Genomic DNA, 23,374 nt, shown 5'->3' with positions numbered 1-23,374 from the left:
CCAAAGGGAACACACGAACTACATGAAATATGAATCTTACCCAGAGGGAGAATTCTTTAAAATTGTTTTTTAAAGTGTTTTGAAATCTACCCACAATTCAAAAAACCAAATTTATTATGTATGACTTTTTATAAAAGACATTATTTACCTTATGTGCCACAAATCAAAGTAGTTTTTGTTTAGGGTCTTAGCTTATTAAATCTAAAAAGAATAACCCGCTTCATTTCTAACACAATCATGCACAATAAGTAAACTCCTCGATGAGAAAGACAAGAATAAAATACAAACTCAAGTTCAACTTACACCATAAATTACAATCAATATTGACATATGTTTTTTCTCCTTACCTTAATATCAAGAGAATAAGGTGTGATCTTCTGGCCAATTTTTTCTAAGAAAACACATAAAAATTTTAGGACTTCTTCTCTACAAAAACGAAACTGTAAAAAATATAGTAAATATGGGTAAGAAGAAGAGTCACTCCAACATTTAGGAATACACACGAAAAGGAAAATAAAGATCTTCAACTTACTTCATCGATGCTAAGTGATTTCCGAACAAATACAAGCAAACCGAAATCTTTGGAAAAAACTAAGGAAGTCTGTAATGCTGGACAAAAAAAAAACAAGTAAGGTAAGAGAGTTGCCAAAAAGCACTCCATAAACCCACCCTAAATGGGTTGCATATTTCTCAATTCAGCCTTATAAACAATTAAACACTAACTTAAGGATGCTGTATTTAAATAAAGAAAACAGGAAATTCTAGATGATATTCCATTGAGATGACACAGGCAGAATAATGGCTCCAAATATACTTGAGCCCTAATCCCAACGTCACACCTGTGAATACGCTAACTTTACATGGCCAAAGGAAATTAAGGTTGCAAATGGAATTAAAGTTGCTCATCGCTGACTTTAAAGAAGGGAAATTATCCTGGATTATCCGTGGGCCCAATATTATCACATGGGCCCTTAACAATGGAGGAGAGAGAAAGAAGAGTGTTGGAAAGAGGGGGGCAGGAGAGAAGAGAGATTTCAAGCACAGGGGTTCCTGGACCCATGGTTGCTGGCTTTGAAGATGGAAGCCATGATCCAAGAAATGTGGGTGGTTTCTACAAGCAGGGTACATCAGGAAGGAAAAAGGGACCTTAGCCCTGCAATTGCAAGAACAGAATTGTGCTAACCTGAATGAAAAAGGAAATGAATTCCACATGACCCTGCCTGATGCCTGGGTTTTAATTTGGTGAACCCATGTTAGGCTTCCAACTACAGAATTGTAAGATTAACAAACCTAAACCACTAAGCTTGTAGTATTTGTTACCGCAACAAGAGAAAACTAATACACTCCTCTATAGTCTCTCACGTGAAAGAACACATACTAAATATTCAGAATAAACTTGGAACGGCTTTATCAACAAGTTAACTAAAGGAATGAAAAAGGAATTCTAACTTAGAAACGCTGAGACTAGAAAACATTTACAGGTTAGTTTTTGAAATTTACTTTCACGCTGATAATACACCCTTGGCAATAGATAGGTATTAGATAGCATCGTAAGTTTTCAAGCAATGATATATTTTTAAAGCGCTGAAAAGAAGCACTTTTACTACAAAGGAACAAAAAGTTCTCACTCAGAGATTGCTCACAAAGATGTGACTTTTCGGTTACATTTCTGCAATGCTTCTCAAAAGTAGGAACCTTCCTTCTGAGGTTTCAAACCTGAGGGTATGAGAAAGGTACTGGAGGGTTTAGGTGCGTTTAAGGTGAAGGAAAATACTTTCCTTTGGTTCTCTCTGCCCACTTTGCATAGTAAGGATTGCTAAACTTAAGGCATTTTCACCAACTTTACTTTTAAAACATCTTTCCTAACAACAACAACAACAAAAAAGCCGCATGACAAGTCACTTTTTTTCCACAAAAATTTCCACAGAAATTCCGACAATCCAGAATCAAAAGGCTGGACTTCAAAATACCGCTAGATGCACCCACGGCGGGAGAAACGCTAGGCTGTCGGGCTCCAGCAACCCCAAACGCGCACGCGCGTCTGCGCCCCCCTCGGCACGGCCGGGACAGTACCCACCCAGCACTGAGGGGCCGGAGCTCAGCACGCACTCCTGCCCCAGGCCCCGGATCAGCTGGTAACTGGCCATCGCGGCGCTGCAGCGGTCCCCGGCAGACAAGGACTTCTGCAGCTGCAGTAGGGAGCCCCGCACGCCTAACCCGGAGTCAGCCATGATGCCCAAACCCGGCACTGCGCGTGCGCAACCTCTGCCGGGATCCCGAGATGCCACGGGGCTCGGAGGCGGGGCTCACGGGTTCGGGGCTGGGGTTTCCGGGGCAGAGGCGGGGCTCGCAGTGACTGGGCTCTTGGGGGAGACCTTGAATGGAGACTTCTTTGGAAGAAGAGCCGCTTAGATGTGAATTAAGATATTAGAAAGCCAACGAATGTGTTACACACAATACACTTAGGACGCTTACATCGAAGCCTAGGGAGAAACAGGAATTCAACAATTTGGCCTCGAAATAAATGGGGCGGAATGTTGGTGACTTGGGGTCAATCAAAGGCAGGAAAAAGAAAAAACAAGCTAGAGGCTTGGGTCAAGATCGACAAAGTTGTCCCTTGATAAAGAGTGAAAAATGCATGTGTAATGTCTTTAAAAATGAAGTGCCTAACGGATACAGAAAAACATTCTTAGCCAACACTACAGTGTAGAAAAATCCCTCCGTAAACCTGGTCTGGCCGGACACCCCAGTTTTCCCGCGAAAACGCCGTCTCTAGGGGGTCAGACCACCTAAACGGAGGGGGGGGCACCGAGCGAGGCTTGAGTCTGTTGCCGTGAGGCGCCGAGGGAGGCTGCTCAATCTCCCCTGTAGGTGCGCAGTGGCGTCTCCCGGAGGCGGGGCCATACATGGGCGCCTCTGTGATTGGGGGCGCACCGCCGAGGGCGTGGACGACAGTGCCGCTGGCGCGAAATCTAGGCCCAGCCCCCGTGGTTTCGGGACACTAGCCTCCGGGTGCGTCTGGGACCCCTGCGCGCCTCGAAGGTGGCCGCGCTTCCCCAGCAGCAGCTAGAGGGCGGGGGCGGTGCGGCGCGGTGTCCAGCGCGGTTGTCTGTGCGGTGGGGAAGGGAAAAACCGGAGGCGGACGCGGCGTGAACCTCCCTTTTCGTTGCGCAGGTACCCCGAGCACCATGTCGTCCCCGGCGTCCACCCCGAGCCGCCGCGGCAGCCGGCGCGGGCGAATCACTCCCGCGCAGACGCGTAAGTCCCTTCCCGTGGGTCGGGCTCGCCGCATTACCCTGGCCTCTCTTTTGGCCTTTTCCCGCCACCCTGGTCTGTGCGCAGCGCCCCGCGGGTTTCAGTTTCGGAGCGGTGTCTTTAAGTCTTGGCATGGAGTAAGATGGGCGGACTGCGAGCCCTTTGCCCGGTGTTCTGCCAGTTCTAGTGTGCAGGCACTTTGTTTGTGGGGCAGGCAGCGCTGGGCCTTCATTTCCACCCTTGCCAAGCTGTTTTTTATTTGTAAACATGTCCATGCCCATTTGTCTCCTTTTTGTTTGGTTTGTTGTTTGTTCCCAAAAGATTTGATGGAACTCGAGGAAGACCAAACGTGAGAATTAATGGCCATCTTTTCTGTTTTGTATGTCACAAGCTCGAAGTGAGGATGCCAGGTCATCACCGTATCAGAGACGTAGAGGCGAAGATTCTACCTCTACAGGAGAGCTGCAGCCTATGCCGACCTCGCCTGGAGCTGACCTGCAGAGCCCTGCCGCTCAGGACACGTTATTTTCCAGCCCTGCTCAGATACATTCTTCAAGTGTGTTTCTGGCGTTCTAAGTTATACTGTGGTTAATATATGATGATGCTTCTGCTGGTCAGATGTGCTGGTTTGTTAACGGGTGGTTAATGTAACTGTATGTTCAGCAAGAGTACAAGATAGTAGGTGTTAGGGCTTCATGAGCAGAGAAAGAAAGTTTTGGTGCTTTTTTACTAGAAGGTTTAATAGTCCTGGGATCTTCATCACTTCAGGTCGCAAGGAACGTTATTTGCTATTGTGTTTAGATGACTTAGATCAACCAATAACATGCTCTAGTTTTTTATTTGATAGGCTACCAGAATTTTATTGTAGACTGTCAAACTTTGTTTTTGTAGCAATCCCCCTTGACTTTGACGTTAGTTCACCACTGACATATGGCACTCCCAGCTCTCGGGTAGAGGGAACCCCAAGGAGTGCTATTAGAGGCACGCCTGTGAGGCAGAGGCCTGACCTGGGGTCTGCTCGGAAAGGCCTGCAGGTGGATTTGCAGTCCGATGTGGTGAGTACACAGTACGGTTTTCTGATAGAGGTTTTGGGGGACATGGGATGGGTAATTCCCCATTAACATTGTTCTATGGTGTTTTTGTGTATAGCCAGCAACAGAAGATATAGTGGCGAGTGAGCAGTCTCTAGGCCAAAAGCTTGTGATTTGGGGAACAGATGTAAATGTAGCAACATGCAAAGAAAATTTTCAGGTAAGCTGTACTTTAATATGGCTCTGAAAGTGCTGGGAGAAAGAGTTTATGAACTATAAGTAGCCATAACACTTGGCTGTATAAGAATACATATGCCTCCAAATACTGATGAGCTCATAATTTTTTGCATTTTGAGTAGTTGCTTATTCCTAAATGCATCAGATTTCATGTTTTTCTCTCTACATCAAGAGGTTCCTTCAGCGTTTTATTGACCCTCTGGCTAAAGAAGAAGAAAATATTGGCATAGATATTACGGAACCTCTGTACATGCAGCGACTTGGAGAGGTAATCAAATAGTCTTATAAATTCAAATTATGTATTTTAAAACAGTTAGCAGAACATAACTTGTCTTCTTTTCTAGATTAATGTCATTGGGGAGCCATTTTTAAATGTAAACTGTGAACACATAAAATCATTTGACAAAAATCTATACAGACAGCTCATCTGCTACCCACAGGTAAGAATTTGATTTTGACCTTGATGAACTACAGTAAACATCCAGAATATCTAGAGGATTTTTTAATAGCTGAATTTCATGGGTCTCCAAAATGGGCTTCCAGAGCACAAAAACTTAAGAAAATCATGTTTCTTCTCCTTTAAGATGAACATTTTTCTCATACTTTTACCTTTCCAAAATAGGGATATGTATTATTGTTAGTGGCATGTCATAGTTTAATTGGCAATATTTAACAGTATATAAAATAATGGTGAATCTTAAAATTGATAGCTCCTTGGGTTGGATGAAATAAATGATCTTAAGTGAAAATATTTTATAAATAAATGCATTACATATTTGTGCCTTCTGTAACAGATTATGTTAACTTTTTTTGAAGCTTTAGGTCAGATTTTATTGAAGTGTCAGCTATGTTGATTTTTTTCTTTTTAACGTTTATTTATTATTGAAAGAGCACGAGCATGAGGGGCGGAAAGGGGGGGAGACACAGAATCCAAAGCAGGCTCTGAGCCATCAGCACAGAGCCTGATGCAGGGCTCAACTCATAAACCGCGAGATCATGACCTGAGCCAAAGTTGAACGCTTAACCAGCTGAGCTGCCCAGGGGCCCCTGAGCTATATTGATTATGATTGTAGTTTTGGGGCAAGCTGACTTGGTTTTATATCTTGATCTTGCTACATAATAGCTGTGTGACTTTGGTCAAGTTCTCTAGCCTCTCAGAGGCTGATTTTTCACCTGTAAAATGGAAAACAAATGTTAACAAATTTGCGGTAATTATGATTTATTTATTCTGGTATCGTTATGGGGAAAAAAATAAGACACAAAAGTTTAAAATCCTTTTGTTACTAATTAAAAGCCTAAGACGAGGCAGTACATTGTGAAGATTTCATATGCGTGGTCACACTTAACCCAATGAGAATATGCAAAGGTGAGATAGCTCAGTCTCAATGTACCCAAGGTTTTGTAAAATGCATGTTGTGATTATATACAGGTGATATTTTTGGATTATGCTGTGTGTTTGTTTTTATATTGCCAATATGAAATGGTCTATTTTTTGTATTTAATTCTAAGATGGAAATATAAACATACCTTTGTTTCTATGTATTTTTTTCTATGTATTATAGGAAGTTATCCCAACCTTTGACATGGCTGTCAATGAGATCTTCTTTGACCGTTACCCTGACTCAATCTTAGAACATCAGATTCAAGTAAGACCATTCAACGCACTGAAGACAAAAAATATGAGAAACCTGAATCCAGAAGGTAATGTTTTTAATAAGAAAATACATAAACAAAATCTTATTTCACTATCAAGGAACTTTAAAAGAGTTGGTGTATGTGATAGTGATGATAATGGATTATAAATTGACTATGTGGCAAATTCATTTACCTTATACACCTTTGAACCCACTGTACCTTTTTTTAACTTAACTGAAATTACATAAAAAATGTTATAACTCTTGACAACTGTCTATCTTAAGAAGAACTTGCCCAAATATAAATTTCACAGTTACTAAATAAGCACTTTTTTCAAAATCACTGTAGAAAACAAATGCAAAATATGATCCCTGCCTTGGAGCTTAAGAAAGAACTCTAGTTCCGAAAGTAATAAAAGAAAAATGTAGAACAGGAGATCAGTGCAGGAGATGTCTCAGCTGAGGGAGGGCAGGAGTTCTAGGCCCAGGTGGAAAGAGTTCATGTTGAGAGAGAAATTTGGGTTATAGTACGGATTTGGAAAGCAAGCATGAAGGAATCACGATACAGCACAAAGGGGGATGTAGGCAGAAGTGAACCAGAGCTGAGCATGAATAGCAAATGCTGGCTGAAGCAGGGAGTTAATGTTTGTGTGAGGGCTGGAAAGCCTGGGTCCTGAAGAACTTGGAATTCCAATTTAATACAGATTTTTACTCCAAAGTCAATAGGGAGCCATTGATACTTTTTCAGGAGAAAGCAAGAAGGCTTTTGCACTCTTGAGAAGTTTATGGTGGGTCGGTCTGGTGTGCAAGGTATGTTGAAATTCAGTTAGGAGATGTTAACAGTAACTCCAGTGTGGAACAGCAGGGTCCTAAGCTGGACAGTGGCCATAGGAGTGAAAATACAGGACAAATATAGTATTTGCCATGTGTGAAAATTGAGGTGTATAAAGTATGGAGAATGAGTAAATACCCCTGTAGGCGAACATGCAAAAGACACAAATATCGGTAAAAGAAAATACAACGGCCAATAAGCAAGCAAGTGTTGGAGAAGTGTTCTAACTTCTACGTTTATTTGTGTAACTAGTTACAGAGGTTACTTGTTAAGGTAAAAGGATTGGTGGGGAGACAAGAAAGGAAGATTTGTAAGTAGGTGGAAGGGAGGACTGGGCCAAGTGCGAAAGACCTCATGAATCATTAGTAAGTACTGGAAGGCTAAAAGAATCTACACGGCCACCAGTGGCTGACTATAGGCTGAGTTCTATTGACTACAGATAACAGTGTTACTCATTTGGAACCACCAGTGGGAATTAGTTGGGTAAAAGTTTTGCCAGGGAAGGCCCAAATTGTAGAGGAACTAGGAACAAGAGTGAAAAATATTCTGTGTAAGAGCTTTCTTGTATAAATGGCAGTAAAGATTGCCTAAGTTTTATAGTGCTTATTACTGCAACGTACTGTTCTTATTAAGCTTGATGTATGCAGGCTGTTAATCTTCAACAACTTCATAAGGTAGGTGCCATCCTCACTGCCATGTGTAGATAGGCACAGAGTGGCTAAGGATATCCTCAAGGTCACACAGGTTCTCAGTCCTGATCATCTGGCTCCAGGGCCCATGCTTTTCACATAAAATGACACAGCAGGACTTCTACAGATACAGTGAGTGAGGTGGGGGGCCGTGGCACAAAGGAGGCAAAAGTGTAAACCTTCTAATCCAAAATCGGAAGGTGGAGCAGAACAAGAGGCAGACGAGCAGGGACGTGGTAGAGGCCTGTTGGAGACGGGGCCCTGGGACATAGGGCCAGAGGTCCATCAGAGCAGAGAAGAAGGAAGACAACACAGGAAGGGCATCCCAAGCCAGACCTGAGGGTACCCAGTGAAACATTTGTGCCCTGGCCACAGCACCTGTCTGCGACCCCAGCCATCCCCAGCTACCTCTGCATCTCCCAGTAGCATTCTCCTGGGCTTCACAGCATGCCCAGACCTGCCCTGGCAGGCGTATAGCTCAGGGAAGACCACGTCTGGCTGGGCTGTGGACAGTGGCTGATGGACAAGCTGATCTCTCTCCCCAACCCCTTGCAGACATCGACCAGCTCATCGCCATCAGTGGCATGGTAATCAGGACATCCCAGCTGATTCCAGAGATGCAAGAAGCTTTCTTCCAGTGCCAAGTGTGCGCCCACACAACCCGGGTGGAGATTGACCGTGGTCGCATCGCTGAGCCCTCCGTCTGTGAGCGTTGCCACACCACCCACAGCATGGCACTGATCCATAATCGCTCTGTGTTCTCCGACAAGCAGATGGTGTGTGCTTTCTTGGGGCCCTGGGAGGCCCCTTTGGCATGTTTGTTCTACATCTCTGGATCCTCAAAAAGCCAAATTTAACACGTCCGTTAGTAAGGCTCTAAAACCTGGCTTCCTAAATGGAATCCAGCTATTTCATTCCTTCTTTGACACTAGATTTTGTTACAGTGTTTTGGGCTGGGTACTTGAAACGTAAGCCTTCAGCTTTGGGATGGCAGTGTTCCAAGATCAGTAAAAACCGAGCTTGTGGCTGGCTTGGTCAGTAGAGCATGTGACTCTTGATCTCAGTGTTGTAAGTTTGAGCCCCACATTGGGTGTACAGGTTACTTAAAAAATCTTTTTTAAAAGATTGGTAAACATTATTTGGTTTGATTTTGTCATTTTTCAGCTGTGCCAGTGGTACAGAATGAATTGACAGGTTTTCTAAAGTTTTTCTCACAGATTTTATTATAAAGGAAGTTTGGCCTTTTGCCTCTTTAATCCTAGACATTTTAAGGTGAAGTTATTAAGATGACTTACAAATAAGTAGGAAAAGGCAAAATTATTTGCTACGATTATGATGGTATAAAGGCACACACAGGGTCAAGGACTGTTTTTTTGTTGTTGTTGTTACAATACTTAAACAACTTTTGGGGCGCCTGGGTGGCGCAGTCGGTTAAGCGTCCGACTTCAGCCAGGTCACGATCTCGCGGTCCGTGAGTTCGAGCCCCGCATCAGGCTCTGGGCTGATGGCTCAGAGCCTGGAGCCTGCTTCTGATTCTGTGTCTCCCTCTCTCTCTGCTCCTCCCCCGTTCATGCTCTGTCTCTCTCTGTCTCAAAAATAAATAAACGTTAAAAAAAAAAAAAAAGATTTAAAAAAAAAGAAAGAACATCGTTTCAAAAAAAAAAAAAGAAAGAAAAAAAACAATATTTAAACAACTTTTAAAAATTTAAGTAGAGAATGTGTTCAAAATACTACAAAAGGTAATTTCCTGTATGGGGAGTCAGTGAGAAAAATATTAGCAAATGTGAAAAAGTGTTCAACTTTTTACTAACCAAAGAATTGAAAATTAAGATAGAAATGTTTAATGTTGGTGAATATTGGTAAATTTTTATCTAATATAAGCAAATATACCTCAACTCAATGCCAGCGTGGTGCTGAGTTGGAGATAAAAATTTGGCAACCCTGCTCCCTAGGTGCTTTAGTATTTTTAGAATGCTTTAAAGATTCCCAAACTGACTTGAAATAAAACCTTTAATGTCTTAGAGTAGCCTCTAAACTATGTGGCCCCACATCACCACAACACACTTTGTGTACCCACAGACCTCAGTGACAGCGTCTCAACCATTTCCTTATACAACCATTTCCTTCCTCAGCCAAGCATAAGTTTGCCTCAGGACCTTTGCAGTGAATGTTCTTACCATTCAGAACAGGTGGCTTCCTCTCTAACATCCTTACACCTCTGCCTAGAGGTTGCTTGATCTGAGAAAGGCCTTCCCTAGCCTTGCTTTACAAAAAGCATCTCTTCACCCCCACCATCTGTGCTCCTTACTCTGTATTTTCTTCTGTCTGTTGGATTTGTCACTGTCAGATGTTACGTACTCACTTGTGTGTTTGTGTATTGTCTGTCCTCCACTCTGAGGGAGGGAACTTCATTCACTGCAGTCTCCAGTACCTAGAACCAGGGTCCGGCACATGGCAGGTACTCAGCCAATACCTCTTAGATGAGTAAATAGGCAAGTATTTGTGACTAGCAGAGATGCACAGAAGTGCTTAACCATGAATCTGAAAAGTGTACTTCTCCACCTAGGAAATCTATTAGAAGTCATTTCTCAAAACCTAACTAGAAATATAGGCAGACATTTAAACCAAGAAATATCGACTACAACCTTGAAATGGCAAAAAAAAAAAAAAAAAAATGGTGACAAGTCACCAGACACTTCCCCCAACTAGGGTAATGTGTAAATAAACAATATCCTTCCAAAAATGTGATCGTGTCACATGAAAAGCTTTTAAGAAAATGTTAGCTATCTGGAGATAAAAGCAAAGAATGGTGTTTTAAAAACAAACACGGTAAACATCAAAAGTAGTTATCTCTAAGTAAGACTGGCAGTTTTGTGCAAATTATGCTTGTCATTTGTTGAGATTTCGGTTTCTACTGCTCTTTCAGATCAAACTTCAAGAGTCTCCTGAAGATATGCCTGCAGGGCAGACGCCTCACACTGTCATCCTTTTTGCTCACAATGATCTTGTTGACAAGGTTCAGCCTGGAGACAGAGTGAACGTTACAGGTAAGAACGTAAATTGTATTAATGAGAGAAGTCTGTCTTGTTTTTTTTTGTTTTTGTTTTTTTGACACTTTTTAGTCCTCTGGCTTGGTCCTGCCTGCAGGAGTCATTCGAGTCTTGAGGAAATGAGTCCTGCTTTAATCACCTTTCTACCTAGCAGGATAGAACCTTTCCAGTCATTGTCCTTGCAGTTGCTTGCTTTTGACATCTCTGTGTTCCAGAGCTGTGAGTGTATTTTGACTTGATAGTGTTGGTATCTTGAGAAAACGGCTCAGACAAGGCTGGTGTTGCTAAGATTGAAATCATATGAGCAGCTCCAGGAAGCAGCACTCACCAACTCTGGAATTTTAAGTAATTTGCTACTTATTTCCCAAATGCACAGCCAGGGGTTAACACTCACCTGTCATAGAGAAGAATGGGTCAGAGCACTTTGCTTCCACGCACGAGTCACGTGATATTTTTGGAGGGAGTGGACACTGAGACTTGCAGATCACTGTAGCTGAGGTTCTAATTTGTGGCACAGGGCTCCTCCCCTCTTCTGGCCACGAGAGTGCTATGTCACTGCGCCACGCACACATGCCAGTTTTTCTCTGCTTCCGAGCAGCATGAGCACCTGGTTTCTCAAAGGGGGTGTGTTTGGACAGCAAGCACAGTTCTTCATTGAGGGCAGTGAGGGGACTAAGTCCAGGGAGTGGCCGTGGCTCCCGGGGCAGCCTCTGGGTTGTGTTCAGTGAATTAGGACTTCTCATCCCGTGTCTCCCGGTATGAAGCCCAGCATTGTCCCTGGCAACCTGATAACAATGTGGACGACTAGTTCTGCCCCTACTGCTTTGAAATCTTTGGTAAAGTATTTAGTCTGCTATTTTAATTTCCTCAACCTCCAAGTGGAATTAATGTGATGATACAGGTGAACGTATGGGGGGGGGGGTGCTGTGGAAAGCACCGTATGAATGTAAAGTAAGTATTGTTTGTGCTGTTCTAAGGCAGTGAATCCCTGCAAGCACCAGTAGAGATAACTAGACCACTTTAAATCATCATCCATCCCTAATCTGGCTTGCCTGAAGAAGGGTGTGTAGTCTCAGAATACTGCATTTGAATTGGTTTTTACGTCTTCAAAAAGAATTACGTGACCTGCTAATAAACAGAAGGACCAGCAATCTATGGAGGCTTGTCGTGAAGGCTGTTGGTAGAGGGCACAGATGCTTGCTCCTCAAGCAGCAGGAAAGTGGATTGTCCCGGAGTCCAAGCCTTCTAGCTTGAAAGTCAAGAAACATAAACAGACCTATCAGGTTGGGAAACACTTCTTTTTTTTTTTTTTTTTTAAATACGTTTATTTATTTTTGATAGAGACAGAGCACAAGTGAGGGAGGGGCAGAGAGAGGGAGTCACAGAATCCGAAGCAGGTTCCAGGCTCTGAGCTGTCAGCACAGAGCCTGACACAGGCCTCAAACTCACAAACCATGAGATCATGACCTGAGCTGTAGTTGGATGCTTAACCAACTGAGCCACCCAGGCACCCCGAGAAACACTTCTTAAAGAACAAATGAGTTGGTATGTTTGAAGTGCTGATTGTTCATTTACCTCTAATGTTCTTAAATTATATTTAAGAAGCACACTGGGGCATGGCCATTCACCTAGAAACACTTTTATTTTTCCTTTATCATATCTTCACCTTTGACTCCGTAGGCTGTCATGTCTAAGTAATTTTTGAGTAATTTGTAAAAGAGCTTTTAGGATTTCCTTTCTTTCCAAATTTTTGGTACAGGATTTTAGGACTTTGTTCTAAATAATAGTACTTTGTCAAATAATTATTAAGCAGATTCAGTACACTAAGCTTAAGAGAAATGAAAATAACTATTTCAGAATACTATTTACAGAACACAGCCATCAGCCAGCATTGTGTTAAAAGCAAAATAATTTCATTTAATCTCAGGATGATTGTATGCAGTGGTTATACTCAGATAGGTGCTCAAGGTCATAGAGCTAACAGTCACAGATGAACACATTTTTGGGTCTACTTTTTTCAAAAACCTGTGTTCTTCCCAACTTGCCTTGCCCCCTTCAGTGGGGAGCTTTGTAGCAAAGGCCTGAGCCCTTGATTCTAGGAGGGCCGCGAAGGCAGTGTGCGTGGAGGCTCACTTCCCCTGCCAGCCGTCAGATCTCTGCGGTGCTCCCTGTTGTCCATGCTGGTTTATGAGACATTGAGGAGAAGATAAAAGCAGGTGTCTTGGTTGTGTCCTCAGGCATCTATCGAGCTGTTCCTATTCGAGTCAACTCACGTGTGAGTAATGTGAAGTCTGTCTACAAAACCCACATTGATGTCATTCACTATCGGAAAACTGATGCAAAACGTCTACATGGCCTTGATGAAGAAGCAGAGCAGAAACTGTTTTCAGAGAAGCGTGTGGAGTTGCTTAAGGAACTTTCCAGAAAACCAGACATTTATGAGAGACTTGCTTCAGCCTTGGCTCCAAGCATTTATGAACACGAAGATATAAAGAAGGTAACAATGGATTTTTAACTTTGATCAGGATTTGTAGTTCTTTGAGATCAAAAGGTATAAACATCCCCCCTGCCCCCCAGCCCATAAAGGATAAGAGTTGTTGCCTGTTCCACAGAGCAGGTGCTCGCAGTCTGATTTAGTTATTGGTCGACAAGAATCACAGCATCATTGTCCCTTTCCTCATGTCTATGCTGAACTTGGATGTTTCTCAGCATAACCAGATGGGGTCAGAATAGGGATTTGCATGGCCACTATTCTGGCACAGTGGCGTGTGCTTCTATGCAAATTGGTTAGTGATCATTTAAAGCACTGTTGTGTCGTTTCCACCTTCCTTTAATTTCTTAATTGTGATTTTTGTATTCACAGAGTAAGAAAATCCCACTAACGCTTATACTGGATCTCAGTTACTATGTAGTAAGTGAATGTTTAACATGTTTGTTTAGGGAATCTTGCTTCAGCTCTTTGGTGGAACAAGAAAGGATTTTAGTCACACAGGCAGAGGCAAATTTCGTGCTGAGATCAACATCCTGCTGTGTGGTGACCCTGGTACCAGCAAGTCTCAGCTGCTGCAGTATGTGTACAATCTGGTCCCCAGGGGCCAGTACACGTCTGGGAAAGGCTCCAGTGCAGTTGGCCTCACCGCATACGTGATGAAAGACCCTGAGACGAGGCAGCTTGTCTTGCAGACTGGTGCCCTTGTTCTGAGTGACAATGGTATCTGCTGTATTGATGAGTTTGATAAGATGAATGAAAGTACGAGATCAGTACTACACGAAGTCATGGAACAGCAGACTCTTTCCATTGCAAAGGTGAGGCCCGTTCTGCATGCTTAACGTGGGTACACTTAGAAATCTAGAACTTTGGGAAACTCGTGAATACTTTCCAGTACTTTTCCTGCTAGGTGTCAGCTAAATGCTTTTGAAAAAGTATTTTCCGCAAGATCATCTTTTGTTTGCTGTACTGGCTCACTAATGTGTGGAATTCGTAGAACTTGAGTTTGTCCAAAATGTCCTGCAAGGGGTTTAGTTTGTGACAAAAATGCAGTTACGGCTTGCATTTATCTAAAACTCTGTTCTTGGCGTGAATCTGAGGATGGGATTGTCCCAGGTGGATCTGCTGACGTCACCCTTACAAGGTGCTGTTCCATGGCTGTTGGTGACAGTGGGTACATGGCAGAGGGCGTGCCAGCGGAAAATCGCTCACACTGTTCCTGCCAGCGTTAGGGTGAAGCTTCTAACTGCACTGTTTTCTCTGACAGGCTGGGATCATTTGCCAGCTCAATGCACGCACGTCTATCCTGGCAGCAGCAAATCCTATTGAGTCTCAATGGAATCCAAAAAAAACTACCATTGAAAATATCCAGCTGCCTCACACATTATTATCAAGGTATGAGAACATAAAAGAGATGTTCTTACTTTGCTCATTTGTAGAATTTTCAGGGTGAGATAAAATAATAAGGGCGCCTGGGTGGCTCAGTCGGTGAAGCGTCCAACTCTTGATTTCAGTTCAGGTCATGATCCCAGGGTCATGGGATCGAGCCCCACATTGGGCTCTGCACTGAGCATGGAGCCTGCTTAGGATTCTCTTTCCTGTCCCTCTGCCCCTCTCCCCACCTTTGTGTATACTCTCTCTCTAAATAAATAACAATAATAATAGTAATGGTAATAATACTAATAATAGCATTCAGCAGCTACTAGTATCAAATTCTTCATTCTAATGCAAAGTTTTCTAGTATGGTTGGTCAGGGTTTTCGTGGCAAGGACTGTGCTTCTCTACTCAGCTGCGAGTGGCATCTTAACATTGAAACTATTGGGACATTTCACCTTGACGTCACTCAAGATACCTGTCCATCAGTCACTGCTCATCTCAGTCTTAAAGCCACTATATAATATTAAGTACAGGGAATGGCTTCACATGACAGATAAGGTTCTGAAAAATTAAATTTGTGAAAGTGGAGTTCTGTGGTCCATGCTTTTTCTCAACCCCCTTACTACAAGTATTGATGTATTTCATAAATGGATTTTGAGATTTTAATTACTCAACTTTTTTTTTTTTAAGTTTTATTTATTTATTTGGGGGAAGGGTACAAGAGGAGAGAAAATCTCAAGCAAGCCCTGTACTGTCAGTGCAGAGCCCGATGTGGGGCTTGAACCCACAAATTGTGAGATTATGACCTCAGCCAAAATCAGGAGTCGGACACTTAACTGACTGAGCCACCCAGGTGCCCCTAGACTTTTTTTTTCTAACCAAAGTTGTTTTGTTCTGTTTGTTTGTTTTGCATTTTCCTTTAAATCTTCCAGTCTTCCAAATTACCATAACATTTCCCTTGGAGGAATTGTACTTCTTTGACTCGGCTATTTGGTGACAAGCCTTTTCCTGGGCAGAGCTAAGGGCCAGAAGAACAGGCACCTGCTGGGGCCAGAACAGGGAGAAGGGGTTGAACTGAAGGCTCACCGGACCACGGGACAGCAGACCCTTAATTGTCCCTTGGCAACCCTGACTACATGCGCACACGCTCTGCGTGTCTACGTGGCTCGGGAGCAAATTTAAATTTGTGGGTACGTCGGTGTCCCGAGCAGGAAAACAGGTTTTTTTCACAATATTTTCTCAGGTTTGATTTGATCTTCCTCATGCTGGACCCTCAGGACGAAGCATACGACAGGCGTCTGGCTCACCATCTTGTGTCTCTGTACTACCAGAGTGAGGAACAAGTGGAAGAGGAGTTCATGGACATGGCAGTGCTGAAGGACTACATCGCTTACGCCCACGGCGCGGTCGTGCCTCGGCTGAGCCAGGAAGCCAGCCAGGCTCTCATCGAGGTAACACAGGTCCCTGTTAAAACCCTGAAAATGTGTCTGTCGAGCTGGTAGCCGGTTGCATCAATGGAATTGGCTGGTCATCTCCTTTAAAACAGTAATTTAGTTAATGACATACTATTTTCTATAACTCATTTTTCCTCCTGTGTTGCAAAATTAACTTTTCTAGGGGCGCCTGGGTGGCGCAGTCGGTTGAGCGTCCGACTTCAGCCAGGTCACGATCTCGCGGTCCGTGAGTTCGAGCCCCGCGTCAGGCTCTGGGCTGATGGCTCAGAGCCTGGAGCCTGTTTCCGATTCTGTGTCTCCCTCTCTCTCTGCCCCTCCCCCGTTCATGCTCTGTCTCTCTCTGTCCCAAAAATAAACGTTGAAAAAAAAATTTTTTTTTAAAAATTAACTTTTCTGAAGGTAAAAGGGGGGAAAGGATTCATTTGTATATGTTGTAAAACCTTTCTGTAATTAAATATTTGTAAGCACAGTGAATTTAAGATCAGAATACCTGATTTGAAGTACAAGAGATACTGCTTACTAACTTTGTAACTCTGGAGAAGTCATCTAATTTCTCTGAGCTTCCATTTGCTTGTTTCTAAAACATAAAATGAATTGCAAGTATCTGATGTTCACTTTTCAGTGTCTTTTCACATGTATACAATGCATAATGATAGATAAGTTATTTATGATATTAGGAAGGTTCCTCGTGCTTTGATGGGCTGTATATCCTAAACCCCCGAAAAATGCTTCAATGAAAGTTATAAGTGATGCATAATTTTCCATTTGTATCATATACTTGAGGGTTGCTCAAAAAGAAATAAAATTATGTCATAAAAATGTGAGTTTAATACAACTCACCTTTGTAACATTATCCCAGTAGTCTGCCCGCCTTGCTCATTAAATGAACCCTCAGCAGGGGCGTAAATCAGAGACGGTGCCTTGAGCATCTTTTTCAGACAGGCACCCTGATTAGTCCTCTGCTGTAATTGTGGCCTGTGCTTTACCCCCAGTACACTGTGTCCCCTGAGTGCCAACCCTTAGGCACCCCACTGCCCGCTCCCATTCTTCACAGCTACATCAGATACCACCTTCTTGCTGAGCTAGCTTCAAGGGCCATGGCTAGATCTGACTTTAATTCCCCTCGGTGCTGCACCTGGCAGCTGGTAGTTTATTTAACAGAATATTAACTGTTCAAAGTTCAACCACGAAAGTAAGGTTATTGTTAAAAGGAGTTTTGGGGTTTTTTTTCCTGTCTACACTAGGCTTATGTAGACATGAGAAAGATTGGCAGCAGCCGAGGAATGGTTTCCGCATACCCTCGACAGCTGGAATCATTAATTCGGTTAGCAGAAGCCCATGCTAAAGTACGATTTTCAAACAAAGTTGAAGCAATTGATGTTGAAGAAGCAAAGCGCCTCCATCGGGAAGCTCTAAAGCAGTCTGCCACCGACCCCCGGACGGGCATTGTGGACATCTCCATTCTAACTACAGGTCTGTGTGCACTGAGCGTACACGTAATTAGTATTTCACATTTGAGCTAACAAATCGCTTGAAGCAGCAGGGGTTCTTAACCTTTTTCAGATCAGGGCCTCTTTGAGAATATATTAGAAATTGTGAGAAAAATATATGCTAACTTCCGAGAAAAAAATGCACTAGCACATGTGCATGCACACAGTGTTGTATCTAATTTCACAGGGATTCTGTTCTGTAGGCACCTGTGTTAGCCCATTTTAAAGAAGTAATTCATTTCTTAATGAGCACTGCTTGCCTTTCAGATTATATGGACTGTGTTTTAGTGGAAACTAACGGCTACTCACTTGTAGAAAATTGGAAACAACAGAGAATTCAGAACTCACAATGTTGAATATATTTTGGCATTCACCCAACTGTCCCCTAACCTTTTTGTGGCAATACTACTAAAATACTTATGGAAATTTGAAATATTTCACTTCCCTGTAGCAGAAATATTTTCATTAATTTCTTTTAAATCAGGAATGAGTGCCACTTCTCGTAAACGGAAAGAAGAATTAGCTGAAGCATTGAAAAGACTTATTTTATCTAAGGGCAAAACACCAGCTCTAAAATATCAGCAACTTTTTGAAGATATCCGTGGACAATCTGACATAGTAAGTGTTTAATTTTTTGCTTAATAGAGTTTTTCTTTTTTTTTTTCTTTAATACTGCTTTTAGGGTTTTTTTTTAACTTTTTTTCTTAAATGTAGATATGATATTTAAAAAGTAAAATCATCCATAAACCCATCAAGAAATAATCATAAAATTTATGCCTATTCCATCGTTTACTTGTCCAGTTGTCGGACATTTAGGATGTTTGCAGTGTTTTGCTATTGTACATAGTGTTAACAGTCTTGCATCTTAATTTAATGATGAAATGCTCAGGTTCCCTGATGTAAGTAGAGTTGAGTTGTCCAGTGAAAAGAACTCCAGGGTCCAAGTCCAGCCCTTTGCCTGCTTTCATCATGCTTCTTCACTTGTGTATCTTCGGCTACATTGGCACCACAGGGGCAGAGTTGAGTAATTTCTACATCATATGGGCAGATGTCAAGCCTGTGTATTGCCATCTGGCCCTCTACGGGAAATAGTTGCCCGTCCTGAGTTAGAACCTAAGGAATGTAGGGGCACCTGGGTGGCTCAGTTGGTTAAGCATCGGACTCTTGGTTTTGGCTCAGGTCATGATCTCATGGTTTGTGGAGCCTGCTTGGGATTCTCTCCCTCTCTCTCTGCCCCTTCCCTGCTCGCTGTCTCTCAAAAAGTAAAATTTTTTTAAAAATTTAAAAAAAAGAAAAAAGAACCTAAGGAATGTATACAGCCATCAGAAAGGAAAGAGACTAGTAGTTCTTCAACATTGAAATCATCGTAGGGGTTCCTGGTGGCTCAATCAGATAAGCGTCCGACTTTGATTCAGGTCATGGTCTCAGGGCTCAAGAGTTCAAGCCCCGCGTCAAGCTCTATGCTGACCATTTAGAGCCTGGAGCCCGCTTTGGATTCTGTGTCTCCCTCTCTGCCCCTCCCCACTCAATCTCTCCCTCTCTCTCAAAAATAAACATTTAAAGGGCACCTGGGTGGCTCAGTCGGTTGAGCGTCCGACTTCGGCTCAGGTCATGATCTCATGGCTTGTGAGTTCGAGCCCCACGTCGGGCTCTGTGCTGACAGCTCAGAGCCTGGAGCCTGCTTCGGATTCTGTGTCTCCCTCTCTCTGCTCCTAACCCACTCGCATTCTGTCTTTGTCTCCCTCAAAAATAAATAAACATTAAAAATAAATAAATAAATGAATAAATAAATAAAAGACATTAAAAAAAATTGAAATCATTGTATCTCTACAGGTAAGGAGTACGTGACACGTAAAATAATTGTTTTCATCTCTTCCCCAAAGGCGATTACCAAAGATATGTTTGAAGAAGCCCTGCGTGCCTTGGCTGATGACGACTTCTTGACAGTAACTGGCAAAACCGTCCGCTTGCTCTGAAGCTCTCCGGGACAGTGCTGTTTGTGGCTTGTCTGCACTTGGTCGTTGCACTTGCTTGCATATGTGTACAGCATAGGGGCCAGTCAGCTGCCACTGCTGCCGTCAGTGGAAATAGATTCCTTAAAGTCATCTTTTTGGCTCCATAAAAATTTTCTAACCTGGATTCAGTTTTCATAGTGAAGTGTGTGTTTTCGCTTGTTTAACATTATAAGTAAAATTTCTGTGCCAATTGACAAACGTACAGTAAAAGTTATTGTAAGTGCCATTATTATAGCACCAGGATTTTTAATCTGTATTTATATATATCACAGGATGTCAGTGCTGGATTTCCTAAGGGAATCAGGGAATATGCTTGAGGTTTATGCAATATGAGATAAAACTTAGCCAGGGCATATCATTCAGTGTAAGGTAATGAAGGACCAGAGCCTTTCTCCCTGTTAAAACTCTCAAGTGTCATTCCTTCCAGAGGCTTGTTCTCATGGCTCCCATATGACAAAAAAAAATAAGATGGTTGGAAATGGTTAGGTTCTAGGTTAATTTCTACTTTATCCTAATCTGTAAACTTTTTCCTAAATAAATGATTAAGTAATACTGGGTTACCTGGTATAATTTTTCATCAGGAAAAAAAGCTTTAGTAAACACTCTATTCATGGAAATTCATGATAGTGCTTTAGAAGTCATAAAAGAAATCCCTATGATATAAGTTCTGTTGTATTTAAAATTTATTTCAATCCTCACAGGCATTCTTACAAAACCACCATAAGCTGAAGTCTTATATGGAAATAGGATTATAATAAATAATCCATGAAAAACCTAAATTGTTGTATGAGTAGGCCTTCTTTTTATAATGTAGGATCAACATTCATTAATACAGAATGCAAAGAAAATGATAGGTCCAAATGAATGGCTAAATAGCATTAAAATGTTAACCTTGGAATGATATTTGGAGGCCTTTTTTTTTTTTCAGGGTCTACAAATAATCTTATTGAAACTAAACAACACAACAGGCTTCTTAGAGTGGGGGCCACCCTTCTCAAGCCATTTCCCACACTCTTAAAAGCACAGAGCTTGCACAGTTAGGGATTAAAAAAAATCATTTGGAAGTAGAAGTCAGACTCTGCCCCAACGTCATGGACTAGACTATTTACAAACTTTCACCTTTTAAGTATTCTTTTATGGTTGATCTCTCCCTTCTGTCCCTACCCAGGGGCTCCAGTACCTTCCCTTGACGATCTTGAAGGGATGGGTATGCTTACGGGAAGGGGTGGTGGGCTCCTCACAGCTTTTGGCACCAGCCCTTGGGGGGAGGGGGGACGGGGCTCCGGGGGAAAGACTTCGTTGCAGTGGGGAGAAATCAGCCCAACCCTGGGTGGAGGGAGAATTCTACACCAGTCCCATCTTCTACAAACAGCTGGCCAACTGCCCATCCATCTGGGAGTGGGAACAGATGAGCAGGTAAGGCAGGAAGAATCAGGCTTGCCCTGCCCCCAACCTCTGTCCAACACAGGAGTCGTCAAGGTAGCAAACAAGGGCGGTAAGGGAAATTAGGGCAAGAAGTTCCCACTTGAATACAATTCCCACAGCCCAGGGGCTGGAGGAAGGCAGATGTTGCTTGTAAAGTGCAGTAGCCCCTAGCGGGGCTGGGCCCTGGGCCAGCTTGGAAGAAAGCAGACCAGGCAAGGGTGCAGGAATGAGGCGTCACTGACCGGCCTATGCCCTGCCGTGCTCCTTGTAGGGATTGCTGGGGAAGGTGGGCTGGCAACTCTGCCATTAGCCCTCGCCAGACACCAGCCACCTCTTGTCCGCTTACAAACCAACACCCAACCAACATTGCAGGACCGCCCGGCTCACAACTGAAGGTTCCCGGCCAATGCGGTCTATTCGGGGTCGGGGCCCCAGCTCACGTTCCTTACTGGAAGCCACTCCTCGAGCCTGGGGGTTTCTTCCTGGGGTAGGGAGTGCTTACCCCTGCCACTCCCCAGGCTCACACCTCATAGAGGATCCCAGGAAAATCCACGTGGACGCGGGGAGGATCCAGCTTCACGAGGCCCTGAGGAAGCAGGTTCTTATGTACCCGCCTCGGCTTGGCCCGCTTCTGCCCGGTCCTGGTGACGATTGTCTCCTCGTGAGCCGTTCCCCTTCCTCATCACAGAACTTGGAGCCGTGGCGCCTAAATGCGAAGGGGGACCGGACGCGGCCTCGCGGCCGCACCAAAGCTTGCTCAGCGACTGCCGACCCCGGGGCTCCGCCTCCACCCCCCGCCGCCGAGGCGAAGGGCCTCAGGCCCCCGGGCTTTGGGGCCGCCGGTGCCCAGCCAGGTCAGGGCCGTCGCATGGCGAACCCCGCGGCCGCTTCCCTCCCATGGCCGCGGCCCGCCCCGCCGCCGCTTCCCTCCCACGGCCGGCCGCGGCCTCGGCGCCAGGTGCTTTCGCGCGCCGCCTTCCGCCTGGAGGCCATTTTCATCAAACTTTTTTTGGTGAGTCGGCATTCTTATTTGTGCTGTTCTTGCCAGGTTTGCAAAACACCTCCAATGTTGAAGGAGGCAGTGGTTAGGTTGGGGCGTCACCACAGGACCCAGGTCAACCGCCCGCCAAGTGACCTTACTAGTGAGGTTTCCTCAAGGAATTCACCTGTGTAGGACACCCTTTTGTATGTAATCCTCATCCACTCCGTAGGCTCAATCTTTTATAGATGAAGGAAGCAAGAAGCCTTATCTCTTGCCTGAAGACACAAAGCAAGAGATGAAGCTGGAATTACAGTCAAGGCTTCAGACTCTCCAAATTTCACTTTATGTAACTATGCCACACTCTGGCTATTATTGCTCAGGTTTGGAACGGTTCAGGGCTTTTGGACATGCTGCTTACTCTTCTCAAACCAGGCGGAGAAGTTTCCCCCATGCCCGTCACGTGATACGTACGTCTTAAATGCTTTCCTGAGAAGCTTGAATCTGTTAAACTGTGTTCTTGTCACCACGTGTTATTCAGACTAGAAGTGTTTTATTCACATCCCTTGAGTTACTCAGAGATAACTGGTTCTTAGGCTGTATTTGAGCTCGCCACTGACATGCTGTAAATAGCATACATCATCATTATGGAAACTACATTATGTAGAGTCTTGTGAGGCAGTTACCTGAAAGCAGTAGCAAACTGTCCCATGGCCGCTGAGAAGGAGCTCTTGACTTTTTCCCTAAATTGCATACAGAATAAAGTCACAAAGAAATGAGTCCCTTGCACAACTGTAAACTAATTAAAAACATTACATTGCTGCTACTACCTAGCTAGAAATCAAGGTTCATAAAGTTCCAGAGCTGATTCCTTTATTCATTTCTGTAGAGTTAGAATTGGTATAGGAAATGAAGGCAGGTTCTTTCTCCAAATTCTTAGTCTACAGCAATGACTAGAATACTGGAAGCCATATTTGAAATTGAATAATGTGTATTTGTAGTACCTGAAATTGCTTGGGAAATAATGTATAATCAAATAGTTGTTGACTTAACGTTTTTCTCCCTGGAGTTTATACATTAGTGATTTTTTTTTCTAAACCTTGTCATTCGATACCAAGATGGAAATTATATGCAATGTAAATGAAATATATACATAGTTTGATTTTAAGGGAATTTTAGCTGAACGAAAATGTGGATATCCTGTTGCTGGCTGGTTCCATCATAATTAATTTAAGTTTATTTCAGTGAATTTCTTATTTGCATCTATGACTTTCCAATGGTCTGTAGGTCTCTGAAAGCAGGAATGGCGACAACCTCTGTGCAATGCTTACCAGAGGACATTCTCGAAATCCGTGAACTCTTAGGATGTAGAGTGGAAGAATAAGAGGATGTGCTAACTTAGAGCTCTGCCCCCCTGA

At 43.4% G+C, this 23,374-nt stretch overlaps 2 protein-coding genes and 1 pseudogene across 4 annotated transcripts in view; 1 reads left to right on the top strand and 2 right to left on the bottom strand.

Annotated features, from left to right (window-relative positions):
* PRKDC (protein kinase, DNA-activated, catalytic subunit) overlaps positions 1–2,249 on the bottom strand; it is a 203,611-nt gene extending 201,362 nt beyond the window's left edge. For both annotated transcript variants that reach the window (XM_040487835.1, XM_040487836.1), the window contains exons 1-3: positions 2,078–2,249; positions 533–609; positions 348–440 (exon numbers count right to left, since the gene is read on the bottom strand). In XM_040487835.1, the coding sequence (XP_040343769.1) occupies positions 348–440; positions 533–609; positions 2,078–2,231 (324 nt within the window). In that variant the 5' untranslated portion in view covers positions 2,232–2,249. The remainder of the gene's footprint in view (positions 1–347; positions 441–532; positions 610–2,077) is intronic.
* A 698-nt stretch (positions 2,250–2,947) lies between these two features.
* On the top strand, positions 2,948–20,109 carry MCM4 (minichromosome maintenance complex component 4). 2 transcript variants are annotated; one of them, XM_040487833.1, is made up of 17 exons: positions 2,948–3,012; positions 3,175–3,258; positions 3,647–3,811; positions 4,147–4,310; positions 4,405–4,506; positions 4,696–4,791; positions 4,868–4,963; positions 6,086–6,224; positions 8,234–8,454; positions 10,605–10,725; positions 12,966–13,225; positions 13,669–14,034; positions 14,484–14,611; positions 15,837–16,044; positions 17,292–17,520; positions 18,022–18,155; positions 19,421–20,109. In XM_040487833.1, exons 2-17 carry the CDS (start codon positions 3,189–3,191, stop codon positions 19,511–19,513), a joined length of 2,592 nt encoding a protein of 863 aa, XP_040343767.1. In that variant the 5' UTR covers positions 2,948–3,012; positions 3,175–3,188; the 3' UTR covers positions 19,514–20,109. The 2 variants fall into 2 exon arrangements, with proteins under 2 accessions (XP_040343767.1, XP_040343768.1); XM_040487834.1 differs by having other exon boundaries at positions 2,968–3,042.
* Positions 20,110–20,477: 368 nt separating this feature from the next.
* Positions 20,478–22,001, bottom strand: LOC121038317 (tumor suppressor candidate 2-like; annotated as a pseudogene).
* Positions 22,002–23,374: the final 1,373 nt, after the last annotated feature.

The sequence above is a fragment of the Herpailurus yagouaroundi genome, unplaced genomic scaffold (genome assembly GCF_014898765.1).
Source record: "Herpailurus yagouaroundi ecotype Mexico unplaced genomic scaffold, PumYag 165, whole genome shotgun sequence".
Lineage (NCBI taxonomy): Eukaryota > Metazoa > Chordata > Mammalia > Carnivora > Felidae > Herpailurus > Herpailurus yagouaroundi.
Note: the sequence above shows the minus strand (reverse complement) of the source record. Positions and strands in the feature narration are given on the sequence as shown.